General features: G+C 37.5%; 1 protein-coding gene across 2 annotated transcripts in view; it reads right to left on the bottom strand.

The window, feature by feature from the left end:
* The window catches only part of ADAM28 (ADAM metallopeptidase domain 28), a 58,383-nt gene extending 38,671 nt beyond the window's left edge, over positions 1-19,712 (bottom strand). The window contains exons 1-8 of one of the 2 annotated variants that reach the window (XM_057548541.1): positions 19,566-19,712; positions 12,670-12,773; positions 8,689-8,765; positions 7,111-7,189; positions 4,871-4,947; positions 3,075-3,267; positions 1,252-1,323; positions 279-350 (exon numbers count right to left, since the gene is read on the bottom strand). In XM_057548541.1, coding sequence (XP_057404524.1) covers positions 279-350; positions 1,252-1,323; positions 3,075-3,267; positions 4,871-4,947; positions 7,111-7,189; positions 8,689-8,765; positions 12,670-12,773; positions 19,566-19,617 — 726 coding nt within the window. In that variant the 5' untranslated portion in view covers positions 19,618-19,712. Of the gene's footprint in view, positions 1-278; positions 351-1,251; positions 1,324-3,074; positions 3,268-4,870; positions 4,948-7,110; positions 7,190-8,688; positions 8,766-12,669; positions 12,774-19,565 lie in introns of those variants that run through there. The other variant, XM_057548542.1, reaches the window with a different exon arrangement.
* Positions 19,713-19,993: the final 281 nt, after the last annotated feature.

The raw sequence follows: 19,993 nt of genomic DNA on the forward strand, positions 1-19,993 counted from the left end.
TTACTGGGTTTTAGAAAAACAAAAACCATGAAACAAAACCACCTCCTATACCTTCATGGACCTGAGAATAGTGTGGTGAGTACGTGAGCTACTTCTCTATCATGTAATATTAATAGTCAATTAAGTTGCCAAAGTTGTGGTCACCCTTCAAGAGCCAGTAAGCAATATTAGTCTTAGGACTATTGGCTTTTCTTCCCTGCTTCACGAGCATTCATAGAAACACCCAATGACACCACGTAGCAAATTGTTAAAATTACACTTAATAAAATATATCATACCATGTTGATGTAATTGACCATCTCAAACACCCTCTTTCTTATTTCCTCTTGATCTTGATTGTACTTTTTAAACTACAGACAAAATATAGACATTGATAGAAATGAATATAATTGGAAGGTAAGAAAAAGCAATTTCACTTTATTTTACTTATTATAATTAATGATCAGTTATAAAAGTTAACATTTAAACATTAAAAACAAAGCACTTCCTTATTTCTCTACCTAATTTAAAGCAGTTTGGGAGAAGAGATGATGTTTTGTCCCCTGAAGTACTAGCTCAGTGTAAAGCTCTAAGGAGCTATTGTAGACATATTTTCAGTTAAATACCATGGTTTCCTAAGCTGTGGGGCACTAGTGCAAGGAATAGTCTACTTATTTCAAAAAATATGAGCAGTAAGTGAATTTAGTATAATAAGAGAGGTCAAAATTTTAGGGTCTGAACTAACTTACTCATATTATCATAACACAAAATTTTTCCTTTTGAGAGCACACATGTGGACTTCAGGTTTAGAATAATCAATATATAAAATGCATTCTTATAAAAGAAGATTAACAATGAATATTACCAAAAACTCATCTTTTTCAGAAAATTCTATCCATTAGTTTTGGTTTTTTTTATTTACCACTCCCTGATGAGCATAAACTTTAATTTACCAATGATTTAACTACTTAACAGAAGACAAAGTGACAAAGGAATTTAATTGGAAAATAAGTTTGGAGCTCTTAAGACAATGAGAAAGGAGCATTATAGTGCAAAAAAATCAGTCTATGCATATCATATTAGGTGTACATTCCTTAAAAAGTAAGATCATATCAGTCTAATTATATGTCATATTTCCTAGGTTCAAAACAATTTGTAAAAAAGAATAGCTCATACTCATTACTTTTGAAAACTTATCCATTATTTAATATCTTGCATAATAAATTTATATAGTATAGCATTTTAAAAGATACATTTATCTGATATAATTACCTCACCATTATCCAGGACCAAAAAATATTCTATGTATTTATTTTGTTCCCAAGGCTTCTGGTCTTTGGACTTCTATAATAAGCATAAAAAAGAAGATTACTAAGACAACATCTTTCTCTGCAAGAGTCATTCTTAAATTTTAAATGTGTAATTTTGTAAGAGTTGGTTGGTCTGGGAATGAAGGAAGACCATATTACCATTTTGACTCTAGCTAACCATCCAGAATCATCTATAGACAAGGCTCAGAATGTCAGAGGTAGAAGAGACATTAGTGATATTCTAGTCTAGCCCCTTCATTTTTACCAAAGAGTGTAAAGGATTACACAACTGAGTGCTAAAACTAAAACCAAAGTCTTCATATTTTTTGAACGGTGGACTTTCTCCACTAGCCTGCTGTGAAATAGAGGCATGTTAACTTCAGCATCCTCCTGGGTTTTGTTTTGTTTTGGTTGCCTTTTATTCCTATCCCAGTGAATACACCTTCCTTTACCAATGGTGCAAAGCCCAGAGCCACCAGGGCACCCAGTCTGTCCTTTCTTCTCAGATAGTTCTTGATCTCCTTCCCACATTCCAAGCCTCCCTATTTTCAGTTTCTTCCTCTCCACAAAATGAAACAAAAACAAAAACCATGTTTCACAGTAGATTTTTTACTGACCTGGGTTCTTGAACTCTTTAATCAATACAAATTGATAAGAGGCCAGATGAGAGATTCAGACAAGGGTTAGAAGCATGAAGTAGGTAGCTACTTGTAACGGTCTGGCCTCTAAAGGCAAAGGCTGGAGATATACATTTGATGGTAATTAGCGCAGAGTTCCTATTTAAATAAGACATAGCACTGGATGAGATTACCTAGGAAGAATGTGTAGATAAAGTAAAGAATGGGACCCAGTACTGAGTTACATGAGGCCTCTAATATTTAGTGGTCCATCAGAGGCGGGATAACAGTAAGAGGAACTGAGAAGGAGTAGCAAAGCCAAACAATAAGATGTCATGAGAGCGAGGTTATTTGCACACAGTTACCAAGGAATTGAGACAGAAAGACTAGAGGCCTGTACCAAGCTAAACCAGGAGATCAACATTCATAGGAACATATAGCTCAGAGTGATATTCCTGGACCCTTAGATATCATACTGCTGGTAGAATTTAAACCCATAGCAAATTGAACCCAACAGAGAGTCTATTTTATTCAAACCTATTCTGTCCAGTGCTTATGCATTCTGAGAACATGTATCAGTAGAAGAGATGATTGGATGTGAAGTGTATCCTAAAGAAAATGAAGGTAATAATGACAAAGTTTTTGTGTATATATTTTATAGTTTCAAACGCAAGCAATATTCATTTTCCTTCTGTGACCAGAAGCTGAATTCCAGGTATGAAAGAATATTCTAAGTTCCTGTGGGAAGATCTGATATTTATTTTGCTCAGTGCTATATCCCCAGCACCTATGGCAGTACTTTAAGAAAGATTTATTGAATAAATTCATTCATGGAGACAGCAGGGTATTTTATCTCAAAGCAGTAATAATACTTTACACCTTTGTTGTATGTTGTAGCATCGTGAAAGTTGTCTGCTTCTAGGAAGCCAGCATTATATCTATGCATCTTTTTAACCCTTGCACACAACATGTTGTAAATAATAGTTGATTCTTACACACTCATTAAATAAATCATCAATGCACAGTAAGGTTTTAATGTCTCTGTAACCTACTAGTTTCAACAATGACTGTAAAATTTCAGTCAGTTGGAGCTACTAAGACTGGAGCCCTGAGCAGCCAGGATGAGATACATGATAGCACTGCAAATAAAAAATAAAAGTAGGCATACAACAAGTCTGGTGGCCGATGGGACTGCATTCTGATGAATTTCAGGTACCCATAACATGTCATCCATCCCACAGTTGCTGTTAGTCTTCTGTTCATCAGGATCGTGCTTGAAGAGTGCATGTTCCTGTTCATCCTGATTTGTGGGGCTTAAAGGTTCAATGAAGTACTTTTGATCTCCCTGACTGAAGTAACCCCTGAAAAACACAAGAGTCTAAGCTTCCTAAAAATATTCCAGTTCTGAGCACTAACAACTTGTCGACTTCAAAAAATGACCAATGCCAAAGCATTCTAAGCTCATGGCAGTAAAATATAGTATAACATTATAGCTGAAGAGACCCTTAGAGATTACCTAAACTTATTTTCTCTATGAGGAAATTGGACTAGTTGGGGAGAAGTAACTACTGCAGTCATATAGCTAACCTGTGTCAGAACTGGTGCTAGAATGGAAAATTCCTGACTCTCAGTCAAGTGTCCTTCCGATTCTCATGCCTGGTCTGCTCTAAAGATACACCGACAATAAAAGAGACTTTGAAGTCTTATAGATAGGGTTAAACTTCTGGGTCTATCACTTATTATCCATGATACCATGAGAAAATGACTTAAACTCACATAGCCTCAGTTCTCCACCTCTAAAATGGGAATAATAATACCTACCTAATAGGATAGTTGTAAAGATTGAAGGAGATGATACGTAAGGCACATAATCAATGAATATTATCAATTTCTTCTCCATTCTCTCTGCTGAAGCCCTGAGCTAAGATTCATTTAACCATGAATTAGGGAGCACCATTATTCATTAGACATTGGAGCAAGGGCAGAAGGTAAAATGAAAAGAGTCGTGGTCTCTCATCTCATGGAGCTTATATTCAAATAAGGAAGATGGATGTGGATCGAATAATCACATTTGATCCACAAATATATACAATTATATGATGTATACGTAATACATGCAATTATGGCAGATAATTACTAGGAAGAAAAAGTCTGAGAATATATAGCAGGGAGACTGAACTAAGCATACACGGAAGTAGAGTGGATTGGGGAAATAAGTTAGGTGATTTATTGCAATAGTCTGCCTAAAGGATCATGGCAGTTTGGACTAGGATGTGGCAGTAGAGAGAGAATGTAGTGAATAATCTCAGGGAATATTTAGAACATATAATCAGTAGGGCTTGTTAAATGGATTGAAAATGCATATTTGAAAGGCAAGAAGTCATCAAGGAACCTAGGTTTCTGGATTAGGTGGTTGGTTGACTCTATCTTTTATTGAGATAGGAAACACTGGAAAAACACCACATTAGGGAGAATATCATTAGTTTGATTTGGAGTATATTAAGTTTGAGATTTCCTTAAGATATCCAGATATGGAGAGATATGGAAGAGGAAGTGAGCTAATGAAGTCTGGGCATCAGAAGAGATGTCTTACTGTAGACAAATACATGACAAGTCATTAACATCCCGAAAGAAATGGATGTCATAGGCATGGATTGGGCACACTAGAGAGAGTTTAGAGTGAAGAGAGGTACTCCCATTCCCTAAAGATGCTGACTCTAAAACTGGGACTCGAAAACCTATATTTTGAAAACAAGCAAACAAAAACAGCTCTGCAAGCAATTCAGAGGGGTAATTTACAAACTACTACCAAGAAAAGCCATGTTTCCTTCAAATTTCAAAAATTTTGAGCCCTTAGAATTCATACTCAACTATAGTATAATTTATTATATTTGAGATTCTTTAGGTAATTAACACACACACACCCATCATCACAGTTACATACAAACCATTATGAAGCCTTACCTTAGACCCCTACATGTGCTGATACTAGCATCAGAAACTTTTTCATTAATGATGTGTCCTTGGTAATAACAGTCATCCTAGAGAAAAGGGAAAAGGGGTTTGACAAAGGAAAAGTGTGCATGTAAAAAGTGTACTACTAAATTTGAATTTGAAATCTTGAAACAAGATCTATAATGTTTTCAAATCATTTTACGCTGAACAACAGTCAATTAGAGATGTAAAAAAATTTTTTTTAATTTATTTTCTTTCTTTTTTTTTTTTTGGCTGCATCAGGTCTTAGTTGCAGCACACAGGATCATTGCTGAGGCATGAAGGATCTTTCGTTGCGGCGTGCTGGCTTCTCTCTAGTTGTGGTGTGTGGGCTCTCTAGTTGAGGCACACGAGCTCAGTAGTTGTGGCATGCAGGCTTAGTTGCCACACGGCATGTGGGATCTTAGTCCCCCGACCAGGGATCAAACCCTCATCCCCTGCATTGGAAGGTGGATTCTTTACCACTGGACTACCAGGGAAATCTACCTAAAAAAAATTTGTTTAAAGCAGCCTTTTGTGGTTAAAATCTTTACTATTTAGCTAATGATCCCAAATGCTTAGGGGGCATTAACTAAACACTGTTGTAAATTTTGTTGTTGCAGAAGAAGGATAACAGGGATGAATACAGTCTGGAAAAAACCAACTCACAGTTATAAGTTTAAAACCTGAGCCCCCAAAACACCAGACATTCATTCTTTCCCTTGGCTAATTGCTCATTAAATTTTCCTAACACTGATGAGCTCTTTCCAATGAATGGATTATTCAGTTTGTGTTGTTATTTCTTGATTTATCCAAAGAGTGCCACCAGACTAACTATATTAGTTTAACATCCCTGTATTCACTCAAAGCAAAATGCTCAGTCTTAGCACTTTTTCACATGGATGTACTTCAGTCAAATTCACCTTTCTACTTTGGAACAGGTGAGGTATTGGCCCACATAAACCTCTGTGCATTGCTATGGAAGAAAATGCTTGAAAAACTTCCTCGGAATAGGTGGCAAGGATAAAACACTCCTCATACCACTTCATCCTGTCTTCTTCTCAGAATAAGAGTCCAGAGTGGAAATTATTTAGGGAAAACAGAATTCTACCACTGAGGAAATAGTCTTGAGTTTGAGAGACTACATGATCCTGAAAGGTGATTGGCACTGAGTAAGAACACCAGATACATTTAATTCTTTACTTTTTTTTTTTTTTTTTTTTTAAACTTTGGGTTTATCTATTTATTTATTTATTTATGGCTGTGTTGGGTCTTCGTTTCTGTGCGAGGGCTTTCTCTAGTTGCGGCGAGCGGGGGCCACTCTTCATCGCCGTGCGCGGGCCTCTCACTATCGCGGCCTCTCTTGTTGCGGAGCACAGGCTCCAGACGCGCAGGCTCAGTAATTGTGGCTCACGGGCCTAGTTGCTCCGCGGCATGTGGGATCCTCCCAGACCAGGGCTCGAACCCGTGTCCCCTGCATTGGCAGGCAGACTCTCAACCACTGCGCCACCAGGGAAGCCCCTAATTCTTTACTTTTCAAATGAAAATAAGAAGCTCTTTCTGCCCACTCTCCTATAAGGAGTCCTTAAAGGCTGGAAAGGGTTACCATGGTGGTCAAGGAATACATTTGTTCTTGTCAAACTGTAAAAATGTTAGAGGATCTATTAAGAAATTACTACTGTTTCTGTTTTGTAAATAAGTTCATTTGTATCATTTTTTTTTAGATTCCACATGTAAGTGATATCATATGGTATTTGTCTTGCTTTGTCTGACTTACTTCACTTAGTATGATAATCTCTACATCCATCCATGTTGCTGCAAATGGGATTTTTTCATTCTTCTTTATAACTGAGTAATTATCCATAGTATATAGGTACCACATCTTGTATATACTACTATATATAAAATAGATAATCAACAAGGACCTACTGTATAGCACAGGGAACTCTACTCAGTATTCCATAATAAGCTATATGGGAAAAGAATCTGGAAAAGAACAGATATATGTATATGTATAACTGAATCACTTTGCTGTACACCTGAAACTGACACAATATTGTAAATCAACTATACTCCAATATAAAATAAAAATTAAAAAAAAGAAATTACTACTGCTGAAAAAAACATCGTTGCTATAACACCGTTTCACTTTCACTAATTGGCAATGACACTGCCTCTGAGTGTGTGGGTCACATGTCAATTAGCAATGAATTTAGGATACTCTGTCTTACCATGATCTGTGGGCTCGTGGTGACCTCCTTTCCAGTGGAATTATAATATGTTTCCGTGTAGCCTGGTGCAAGGAGACCCCTGGGGGTGGGGGGAAAATGTCATGTTTACTCATGCTAATTGCAAAGTCCAGTGATCAAAGTGAGACCTTTCCCTGGGTGTGGAGGAAAGTTTTACCTCTTAGCCCCTCAGGACAAATCCAAGCGTGAAAGGGATGCTTAAACTGGAGAGAGTGGGAAGGGCAGGGACATTCCTGAGTAGTGTGGAACAATGTCTTTGCCTCATCAGACTCTGCATGTTTGTCTGAGGAGAGATTTGAGGAAGAAATAGAACTGAGTAGGGCAAAGTTGATAAAAATGACTGAAAAGAGCAATGTTCTTCCGCACAGCTAAGGATGACTGCCTTTTCACCCAGTCGTTGTCAGTTACCAGTAACTGTTAACAGTTGCAGCAGTGGAAAGTGTATTGAAAATTGACTTGCACTTGGTAGTTTGGGCTCTTTCAGCATTCTCACTGAGCTTCTTAAAGTTCTTTCAATTATCCACCAGCAAATAGGAGTCTGAATATATTTTTAAAAGAGGCAGGGCAAGGAAAAAAGGAAGTAACTAATATGTATTCTGTACCATCTCTATCCTGGCCGCTGGGATAGACCTATTACACATATCATTTAATCATTTCAACAATCCTACCAGATAAATATTACTCTCCCTATTTTGCAGATGAGATTAAACAGTTCAAGTGGCAAAGAATCCTATCCAGATTTGCCTGAATTCAAAGCCTGTACTATTTCCATTGTACCACACTGTTTCCAAACTCTCGACAGTTGTGACTTTTTGCAAAAGGTGATAGTCTATTTGAGGGGGAAAAAAAAAATCTCGTTGCCCTATATTGAACAATGTAGGGATTAAAAAAGCTTGAATGCATAGAATTAGGAAAAAACTACTTTGGATATAGTCTAGATATAGGATGATCAAGATCTGGGTGAGAGCTGAGGTAGTGAAATTTGAAAAAGAATGTTGAATTTCAATGAACTGAATGAAGAGAATGAAGGAATACAGGAAAATGTAATGTATAAGAAAATGGAGGGTTAGTGGTTGTCTGGGTAGAAACAGCATTGGCGTTGCAATCAGGGGACCCTGAATCAGTTTTTACCACTGAATTGTTTTTTGGCCCTAGAGTTTATTTAACTTACGTATGTCTTGTTTTTCTGATGAAAATAGTTGCAAATTTTTTTAATATCTAATCTTTCAGTGTTAAAATAACAAAATGCAGTGATGCATGGGGGAGACTTAAAAATCTATGTGCTGTTTCATCGAAGTTGATAAAATATACGTCTGCTCGCACCTCATTCATTGTGTTTTATGACTTCAACTAGCAGAACACTAGTAAACTGTTACCTTACTCAGTGTCTCTACTACTTCAGTACGAACAAATACTCGCGGAAGCCCTTGGGTCAGTTGAGAGTAAAAGATGATTAGCCAAGGTTTGTGGGAGTCATAAGTAGTAACAGACTCAATTATCACACTTGCCACATGCTAACTGGCTGTTGGTGAGGATAGTATCAGAAGTAAAGACTCTTACTTGTTTTTCTTCAAGTAAAGCACCGCGATTTTTCCATTAACTGTCATTTCATACTTCAATTCAGTTTCATATTTTTCCTGCAAAAATGCACAAACACTTACTGGTGATTAAAAACATACACACACAGATTCATTTGGCTATGTCCATCTGTCTCATCGTTAGAAAGCAATGCCTGCTTTTCTTTAACAGTAGTCTCTATAATTCCAAATGTGTGCTTCTGCCTCTTTTAACAAGTCAAACAACTGCCAACTGAATAGACAAATTATCTGAGACCTTTATACAAACCCATCTATCCATCCAGCCAGCCTCACATTCTACAAAGACGATGTGAGTGCGGGTTATATGCCAGGCACTGTTAAGTTCTGGAAACTGGCCTCTGAGCAGGAAAAATTGGTGCTGACTGTCAGAAAGCTTATAATATTGTGGAAAGACAGACAATAAACGTGAGTTATATGATAAGGGGTGTGAATCTGGAAGCAGGGTAGGATGTCTAACATCTTAAGGGCAGGGAAAGGCTTTCTTGAGGAAGGAACATGTAAGCTGAGATATGAATTAGCCAGGTGACACAGGGTGGGGAAGTTATTTGAGAAGAAGTACTACTATGCACACAGACCCAAAGACCTGCAAGCCTTTCAACTGATGGTTTTTGGTCTAGAGGTCTTCTCAAGGCTACATGGAGGGCAGAATATGGACAAAATAACAGGAATCTGTACCCCAGGGCAGGAAGAAGTCATCAGTAAGAAAACATAGTCTCGGGTGTTCAGAAAGAGAAAAAAATGTCACTTCTAGTAAACTGTGTGGAAAAGGAGAACTATTTTAAGTTTAGATTTATATATACAGGAGGTGATAGAGAGGTCTATACAGAAGAATTTTAAAGAAGATGTTATCAGGTACTGAATTCTGACTTTGCTCTATAAAACAGGGTTATTAGCCACGGTGACACGTAATATGTACCAATTCACTGGGAAGTACCAGGACATTGTCGTTATTAAAGAGATCCAATATGGCAGAACAAACGTGATAGAGCACCGGTTATTGTGGACTCAGTGATGCTTCCGCTGCTGTGTTACACCTAAGGTCAAGCTTTCTTGTCTCCTCCCTCTCCTGAAGGAGAGAAAAGGACCTGAGCTCATCCAGGGACAATAGAAAGTTAGAGCCAAATGAGAAGGAAATTCAAATAAGAGGGGATATATGTATACATATAGCTGATTCATTTTGCTGCACAGTATAAACTAACACAATATTATAAAGCAACTGTACGCCAATAAAAATTTTTAAAAATAAAATAAAATTGTTGATAAAAAAAAGAAAGTTAGAGCCATCTGGTCAGAATATTGTGCAGGGATTTGCCATCTCCAAGGTCAGTTATTTCAGCTAAAATTTCCTTTAAATTTTCAGTTATTGAAGTCTTCTTTGGTGTCAAAAATCTCAGACTATAAATATCCTACATTGTGGGTCTAGATGAGGGGAAGCTGCTCTAATTCAGTTCACTTTCATGAATAACAAGAGCTGGAAAAAAGCCTGAGGGTTGAAAACAAACGTCATGGAGAATTGTTGTCACCACTTCTTGTTCAGGCTTAAGAAAGGCCAGATAAAATGAAAATATTAGGAGGATACCAGATATGACCTTCCATACAGAAGAGCCTTCCAGATATCTGTTTTCTGTCAACAATGGATTTTAGTAGATTTTCAGATAAAATATTATTTGGAGGTTGTTTCATAAAAGATAATTGGGTAATGGGAGTTTTAGCCAATACTATCATAGAGGGTATGGATGAAAGAAAACAGCAAAGAAGAAAACCAGAGACTATATGAAAGAGGGTGCACTGGGTAATGTTATAACTGTGCTTCTCAAGTAGAAGCTCATGGTGGAGAACAATAAGAAGTGTGTCTTATTTGTATTCTATCTAGGTTCTGAGCTATGGGTTGGGAGAGGAAATAGGCACCTTGATTTGGAGAGCTTTCACTAGAAGGAAATGATCTGGAGCCCAATGAGTAAGATTAGCTGGGCACAGGGACATATAAATAAAAATTTCCTCCAGGAAACACCTTGGGTAAGGTCTAGTGGGTGGATTGGGACGGTTAGATTCCTGTATGGTTCTGAGATGGAAACAGAACTGTAAAGTCAACATGATGTCTGTGAGTACACAAAGGAAACCCTGTAGCCCAACTATTGTGATAACATACACTAATCTGAGGTCTCTGAAAGCCCTGGTGGACCTAGCTAAGGCCTGACATTGTTCCCTATAGGGGAGGCATTGTGATGCCAGATATTCTGCTTTAAGGCATGGACCAACAACAAGATGATTTTGGCCTCTAAGGAAGCATGTGATCTGAAGACTGAATCCTAGGAAGAATAGTGATCACCTTTAGAATGTAAGTTTCAACATCAGGGACCTTGACTGAGAATGTGTTGACTATACATCTATGCAGGTTTATAGGAAATGTATTCCACTTACACTCATTCATTTGTCTATTTGTTTACTTACTCATTTGCTCACTTATTCAACAAACGCTTATTCAGGTCTCCTTATGCCATGTATGTAAAATACAATCAAGAATACAATCATGAATCAAATCTTTAAGATTCTGCCTTGGCTGTTAGTGCCTCCTCCAGAAAATTTTTCAGAGGATTACTTCATTCTAGCTCAAATATTAAGTAATGTGGCCGGATGTGATGAAGTCAGAAAGATGGGCCATGTTCTTGGCATACCTGACAGGTAACGTTGGTGCCTTAGTTCTCTGGTCCAGCAGAGGGCACAGTGGTATAATAATAAGTACAAGAGTCTTCCTCTTCACTGCCTTGAGAAGTGATCAATCCAGACTGAGATCTATGTAGATACAGAGATCCCCTCTGTCCCATGCACTCTAAATTCTAAATGTTTCAAGTAATTGCTAATCAATTATTTGCACAAGGAAGACCAAGAGTCTCAACACAGAAACCACAAAGTTAATTTCTAGGAACTTGGCTTTCACCTCAAAATATTCAGTGAAAAATGTAGCTGGCATTTTTAAGAGACTGCCAGAAAGCATTTGAAGAAAGCCATATTGACAGGGAATCCAGTGCATATGGGTCCTATATAAATTTAGCAGAAACATTTTGTTGAGAGACAATTATTTTGGGGAACAGAGTCTACTCTGGGTTCTGTTGCTATACATGTGTTTGCTTTAGAAAAAATAATTTGTGAGGAACTTTGTCCAGTTGGGGAATATGAGCTTCCAGGGAGTTTCATCTTACAATAGGTAGATGTAAAAGTTGTCATTTATGTCTCATTTATTTGTATTTTCCTGGTTCCCAGCAGAAGACTTCCAGGTGTAGGTAATTAGAAAATTGCTGTGGAATGAATCATCATGTTTTAGCTTTCCTCTTTTGACTGAGAATGTGTGTTTTGTCAAGTGGTAAGAATTCTACAAACTTTAATAGCTGACTTTTTTGAAAAAACAGGTAAATTTTATGTTCAATTACAGTAATTAATCCTAATTTACTATACATATATGCATTTATTCACCTACAATATTTTATTTTTTACTTCAATTTTAGTGTTCACGGTTTTGTTTGTATGTGTGTATGTAGAGATGATAGATAGATAGAGATATATAAAGAGATAGATAAAAGAAGTTGCATCAAATTCTTTAGAAGTAACAGAATAAGTTATAAATTACCACAAATAATTAAAATTTACCCTCTGTGTGACCTTGGACAGTTAATTTCAACTGCCAGAACTCTAAAATCAAAATAAAGCTAATAATAGAATGTTGGGTTATCGTGAAGATTAATAAAGATAAGATAGGTTTAAAAACATACACAAATGTGTGTATGTATATATACAAAAATATGTATATATATCTACATATTAAATATAGTTATATATATGCATATGTGTGTGTGTATATATATGTGTGTGTGTGTGTGTGTGTGTGTGTGTGTGTGTGTGTGTGTGCGCGTGTATTCAAAATTCTTTATTAAATCAAAAGCTGTACCTGTTCACCTGGATCCTTGACCTCTCTTTTATGTAGTGGATGAAGTCTTCTGGGATAAACCACTTCATAGTTTTTCACTCCAGGGAGTTCTTTTATAGAATTTACTGAGCCAAAAAAAAAAGTTAGAGAAGATTCAGCTAAGCAGAAGTAACATAGGCTGTTCGGTAGTGGTCATCTTGATTGCGTTTCTGATGAATGATGCCACACGCAGGGGCTTTAACTGAGTTATGTGAGAGAGTTATAAAAGTGCAGACACCAGAAAAGATCAACAAAATCAGAAGCCCACTCTTCCTCTCAGATCTTTAATCTATATCTTCAGATATTTTCCCACTGAAAGTTTACCGGTGTTTCTCAGCTTAGTGAACATATTTCTTTGGAATTTTCCCGCTTCTCTTTACCACTTTGTGTCCCCTAGGGGAAGGTAGCAAACAGTACAGGCAAAAGCCAGGACAGGAGAACAGAAGCCAAACTAATCCTCTAAGAAGCTAATCAGTGTCAGAATAATCAAGTTGAAGCACTCTGAAACTACACAGTGTCATAAAAATGAAATAACTAATGGATGCCATTTCAGATTCTAATATATTTTTCTTGGGTTTTCCAACAGCAATATTTTACACTAATGAAAGAAATGAAATCAGTAAGAAAAGGCTCCAATATCAGCTCCATAGAATGGGCTGACTTTTGCAGTACAGCCATACCTTCATTTTTTGAATACAAAACATGAAAAATATGAAACTTGGAGGAGCAGACAATTAGAACACTAGGACTGGCTTGGAAAGAAAACTTCTGGACCTGCAGTTATATTGAAAGAGAATTGGAAAGAGTCAACCTACTATTGGCATCTTGAATTCTCATTTCAATGCTGTTTCTAGAAGTTACTTTTTTTAGAGAAATTCAGTTTTCCCAAAGCTGACGCTGAATTTTCTATTTTCTTTTTTATTTGCCCACATGGTCCAGTCCCTGCTCTGTATAAAGAAGTGCCTGAGGAAATGTCAACAGAGCAGCTCTTTAGAGGTTAAGGGGCTGCAGATCCACAGAGAATGTAGGTACAGGGGAACAGGGATCCACAGTATGGCCCCAACCCAGCAGTTTCCTAACTGGAACTGGAAAGGCTTTAAATGACTAGAGGGTAATTCTAGCTCATTAAAATAGGCAGACCTAAATTCTATGGTAATATAAATTTATGTGACTGGGGTTGATCTTTTAGCAAATAACACAGTATTTTTCATTAGTCACCTTGCATGAATGTACACTTATCCCAGTGATGCCCCAGAGAATAAATGCTTATTTTTTCAAAGTTTCTTCAGAAACTAAAGTAGAAACGTTTCAAAATTCCTAGTGATATCGATTTTCTTTTATCATTTTAGGATGGCTTTCATTCATCTGACCATTCAAGAGCCATTTGCACCTAACTTTGAATCATAGAAAAAGTGATTAAATTTGCTAAAAGCTCACTGGGTCAAAAATGGAGTGTTAAAGTGATGAAATGGCGTTTCTTTCACTGGCTCAAGATTTACTGTTAAAAATAATTCAAAAACACTTAAAGCCATGGCATCAACACTAGACTACATTAACTCTGGGTTTAGTTTGGGTTTTTTAATTGTGAAAAGAGGGGGCAGATTAAATGATCTTGAAGAACAATTCAAGTAGTCTACAATTTTATGCAAATAAATACAGAATCTCCAGTGATCTCTTTGAATAGGTGACGATCATTTCAATAATGTTCTAATCAGAACCTTGTGATAAAATGTCTCATTACACAGTCACACTTCAAGAATTACATCACAAGTTCCCTCAGTCACTTACTTCTTGCTGTTATAGAGCTAATCACTGGGCATCTTTTATTTCTATTTAATTAATTTTTGGTAGAGGAAAATAATGTTAGTTTTAAAACAATAAGTGAGGTTCAAAAGCCTAAAGGAACAGTAAATCAGTCATTTTCTTTCCATCGAGTGAAAATTGTCCTAATTATCATAATTATTTCAAAATAATAGGATGCCAAGAGTAAGAAAATTACTCTTGCCAGAAATTAACTGATGGTAGCAACACAATTCCGTACAGTCTCCTGTTGCTCTCTAAGTACACCATAAGGCACCCGCATGCTGTCTGTAGGACTGTGTTCAATCAATGCAATTAGTCCCATTAATATGGAGCTCATGAAGCCATATATTCACCAACATTGCAACCAGAGTAACTCTTCTAAAAATGCTGCATGAAACACACATTATTCTGATGGGACATATTAGTCCAAGCTGCCCTCAGTTCATAAAATAATAACTACCCAACTAATTCTTTTTATAAAAGCAGAAAGGGATAACACTCACATGTTCCCCATCAGAAGTGGTGAGAAGGGGACAGGCCAATCCAACCAACACAAGTTTTCTCTGATATACACATTGATCTCCATGCCTCTAGTTAGTACCTAAATGCTAATGTTTCCCAATTGACTATGAAATATGGAGTCTAAACTTGTAAATCAGTGGAGAAATTTCTTTCCAACTCTTTGATGGCCAAGCACTTCCAAATGGCAACCAAAACAAATCAATGAATAAACTAAACCAGAATATTTTTGAAAAGGCCTCCAGCAACCTCTCACTTTCTTCAGTTTGAAGTGAACAGATTTCCAGCTTTTCACATTCTTGCAACAGGGTACATTCTCTAAAGATAACAGATAGAATTTCCCTTAATGACCCTTCTTTTTCTGAAACCAAGAAGGCCCTGAAAGAATGAGATTTGAGATACAACAAACTATACAGCGGTTAAAGAGAGGCAATAGACCTAAGTGTTGTTTGGCTCATTCATCCTAAAGTGTGATGGTGCAGTCTCCTCCCAGCTGAATAACAGCAGACTAATTATTTTGAGGCCTGTGGAACAAACACAACTAACTGTCATCCAGGGATTACACAAATCTGAGATGAAACACAATATGTTTCTACTAATTCATTTTAATACTTGCTTTTCTCCCTCCCACAGAACTCACAGGATGGATTAGTTTTGACTAGCAAAACCGGATCAAGAAAAAGAAAACTGTTATTTGGCTTTGGGTTAGATAATTATTTTCACTGTTTATTAGTTTTAGAAAAGTTAAATCTTTGGGGGGGGGGTACTTTTAAACACTTTTTATTTGGCAGTAATTTCAAATGTATACAAGAATTGCAAGCATAGGAGTAGTACAAATAACGTCTTTACATCCTTCACCCAGATTTACCTAATTCACAGATTTACCCTTTTGCCAACATGTTCATGAGTGACAAATAAAGTATTCTTGTAAGCCACCAATATTTTGAGGTTGTTGTCACTGAGATTTTGAATATTCTCAGTCCCTCACATATATACATATGTGTATATACACATACATATGTATATAAATATACATACACATACACACAATTTTTTCTAACCATTTGAGGATGAGTTACACTACATACATCATGGTTCTTTACCCCTACAAACTTGAGTATTTCCTAAGTATAAGAATATTCTCTTACACAACCATAGCACAGCTCTCAAATTTAAGAAATTTAACACTGAGCCAGTACTTTTATCTAATCTACCATCTGTATTCCAGTTTTGTCAATTGACCAAATAATATCCTTTATAGCATTTTCCCCATTCCAGTGCAGGGTCCACTCTAGGGTCAGGTATTTTATCTAGTTTTCATGTCTCTTTACTCTCTTTTAATCTGGAAACTTCTCTCCTTCCTTCCTCCCTCCCTTCATCCTTCCTTCCAACCGTTTTCTTTCTTTCTTTCTCTTTCTTCCTTCCTCTATCTCTCTTTCTCTCTCTGCCTTCCTCCCTCTGTCTTTAGAAAAGTTAAATCTTGTTGACAAGATTAATATACCAGACATTAGTCTGGATGGCTACTTTATATTTTAATGTGTTTGGAGCCATTTTAGAGTTTAGCCTCTTTGTACATAATACTGATATTTCCATTTTTCTTCAAATCTGTTCCAAACTGTTGAAAGCAATGTCTTTTCAAACTAAACACATGATGTTAAGCCCTGAATCAGGGTTTATGCAATGACATGGACTTTTAAGTTCTGGGATTCTCTGTACCCCATCAAACTATCTGGTGATTTTAAACTTCATGCAGTAAAAGTGAGTACAAACACTAAGGGAAAAAACACATCCTAATTACGTCTATCACTTTGGCTATAAAGATTAAATTACGTATACTCTTTGGGGTCTTCCAGTCAGCTTATGAAGACAGGAAGAAATTGCAATTTGAAATAAAATAATTTCAAAAAGTACTGTACCTCCTGGATATTCTGCTGAAGTAAAGAAATTTCTCCTTACTTCTTCACCCCCAAACACCTGTCACATTCTTTAAATTTTTTTCCCTTTCCTACAATGAAATCTTATCAGTTATTTTTCTCAGGGGATTGTAAAGCTCATTACAAACAGTTGGCCTGATTTGACCTCATTTTTAAATTTTGCGTATGTAAGAACTGGGCAGAAGTCATGGTTGGAGGGGCACATACTTATTCTCTGGATGATGGGGGCAGAGAAACAAAAAAAGGAGGAGATGGGAAAATGGAAATTGCTTTATGCCTTACATTTCAGTGGGTATTTCATTTCAGAGTTATTTCAGTGACCATGGAGACATTCCTTTTTTTTTTCTTTTGGCTGCATTGTGTCTTGGTTGCTGCACGCGGGCTTTCTCTAGTTGCGGTGAGCAGGGGCTACTCTTCTTTGCGGTGCGTGGCCTTCTTATTGCTGTGGCTTCTCTTGTTGTGGAGCACGGGCTCTCAGTGCATGGGCTTCAGTAGTTGCGGCACGTGGTCTCAGTAGTTGTGGCACGTGGGCTCAGTAGTTGTGGCTCACGGGCTTAGTTGCTCTGCGGCATGTGGAATCTACCGGACCAGGGCTCGAACCCGTGTCCCCTGAATTGGCAGGCGGATTCATGGAGACATTCTTGAAAATACACGATGGAAAATAAAAAAGAGGGGGCAGCTTTCTGTTCCAGATGGAAGATAAGGGAAGGCAGCTTTCTGTTCGTCTCCCCGTCCTCTCAAAAGCCACTTCAGAACCTCTGTCCCCTTCTCACCAAGTATTCAGAGATGTCACACTTTGAGACCCAACCTCTAAAAATGTTTTGTCTCTTGGGGCAAATGATGTGAATGCAAAGACAGGAGAACAGAATCAGTTGGTATGCCCAAATTCACTGAAAAGGCTATAATGTGGGTGGACCGCACTGGCAGCTATGTTATTCTGTTAACAGATCCAGCTTGATCTTTATGCTCTTGGGTAAGTCTAGTACACAAACAATTCTTATGTTTCAACCAAGCAAAGTGTCCCAGAGAGTGTTCAGTGATCCTACTTTTGGAGAATGTAGGGAAAGAAGATTTCTAATAACTTTGACTCAAAAAATAGGAATTTTAAAGTCAATAATTTAAATTCCTAGCACAGTTCTATACCAAAAGAGATTAAGTAAAACTTTCCCAAGTCTGAAAAACAAATCAGAAACCAGCATAAAAGGAAAGTCGCTTTTAGTGACAAAGTGTACTGTGTGGGCAAAAGGGGTAGAAGAATATTTCCCTACCTAACCCCATCCTTCTTGTTGATAATTTGTTCCCATTTCTAGGTCCCGGCAAACATTCTTAAAGCCCAGGAGAAGGTTTAGCAGGGAAGGAGTCTCACGCACTGAAGCTAACGTGCTGACTTCAATAAGCTCCCGAAGTAGAAATAAACAAAGGAAATGTGTTAGCCAATCTAATTTAACCAAAATCTAATTGGAGAATTCATCAGAGATGGAGAGACATGCTAGAGATAATTGATTATTAGGAAGTAATATTACTCTACTTTGGAATTCTGAAACTAAAAATTGCTGCTCGCCATATGGCACTTCAAGAATGAAGTCACTGGCCACTGCAGTAGTTGACCTTCAGCACACAGCCTGAAACAGGAGTTCAGGGCCGGCAAAGATCAGAAATGAGACACTCTGTACTCTGGGGAAAACCGGCAGAACAGACCTTCAGATAATTAGATACTTTTAGGAGAAGATGTTATGAACCCAATTTCTTGCACTTTCTCATATCTAGAAAAGCTCTAAAATTATTAATGGAGACATCCGCTCACCGTGACTAGCAGCAACCTCCTGCCAAAATGTATGCTTGATTCCATGGATTCCCCCTTCAACAAAACACATAATACCGATCTCCCTGCCCTACTTCTTCTGAACAGTTCCTCAGAGTTATCTGAGAGGTTGTCTCCCAGCCTATAGTCCTCATTTTGCCCCAAATAAAACTTCACTCACAACTCTCACATTGTGCTTTTTTTTTTTTTTTTCAGTCGACAAATGTTTGATCTAACCAGCAAAATGGAAGTGAATGATCAACATAAGTTCAACGGCAACATTGTTTTGGTCAAGTAATATCACAGTGCTTTATAAACATGAAATGGGTCCACTACTTATTTCTAATTCGTCATATTTATCATCACCAATAATGAAAGGACTAAATATAAAAATGTGATCGAAAGGAATAGGACAAATCAAACTGGCCTCAATAATAATAACAGATACTTTCTGAAGCCTTCTGTACCACAATAACCAGTCAAATCTGCCTCATCTTAACTGCTCTAAAAACTGACAGGGTTGATTTTGGTGCCTTCCATTCTTTGATGCAAAGATCACATTCATTGTTTAAATGATGCTGAATGAAATTTCCCCTTTGATTTCTAAGTGTTCTCAGATCAGATGTGTAAATATTGATTCAAGAAGTCTGCTTGCCTCTCCTTTACACTGAGTGTTTAAATCAGTCAGAGCCCCCCAAAACAACAAATTAAACCAGCTCAACTGGGTAGTAAAATTGGTTAAAAAAAAATACTGGGAGAAGATGAAAAGCAGGCAGTTCCCTGGGTATTTAACAGAACCTGAAAAGGAGTTAAACACCTACCTGGAGGTGGAGAAAGGAGGAAAGTGGTCGTCAAAAGAAGCCCTCGCCACATGCTGGGGGATCCCAGGAGCCTGGTGTCTGTCCTTCTGTCTCAAGCAGACGTGCGCTGCTGGGTCTGAACCTTCCTCTCAAGTGAGACAGAATGAAACCTCAGGGCTCATTCTTGTCTCTGCTTCAGGAAGTGTTTACTAAAGGTGTTGCACAACCTCAGAGCTCTGGGCCTGTGACAGTGGCACAGCAGGCGGAAGTTCCGGCCGCAGTCTGGCTCTAAGGTCCCTTGATCCTACGCTATTGTTTCTCTTTCTTTCTTCCCCATATTCCCCACTCAGAAGTAGTACATTTCCAATAAAATACTATGTTCCAATAAGCCACTGCAATAGTGGCTTCAATGTAGCTTGATAAATGTGTGTGTTTATTATGTGTATAAT

Source organism: Balaenoptera acutorostrata, chromosome 6 (genome assembly GCF_949987535.1).
Source record: "Balaenoptera acutorostrata chromosome 6, mBalAcu1.1, whole genome shotgun sequence".
Lineage (NCBI taxonomy): Eukaryota > Metazoa > Chordata > Mammalia > Artiodactyla > Balaenopteridae > Balaenoptera > Balaenoptera acutorostrata.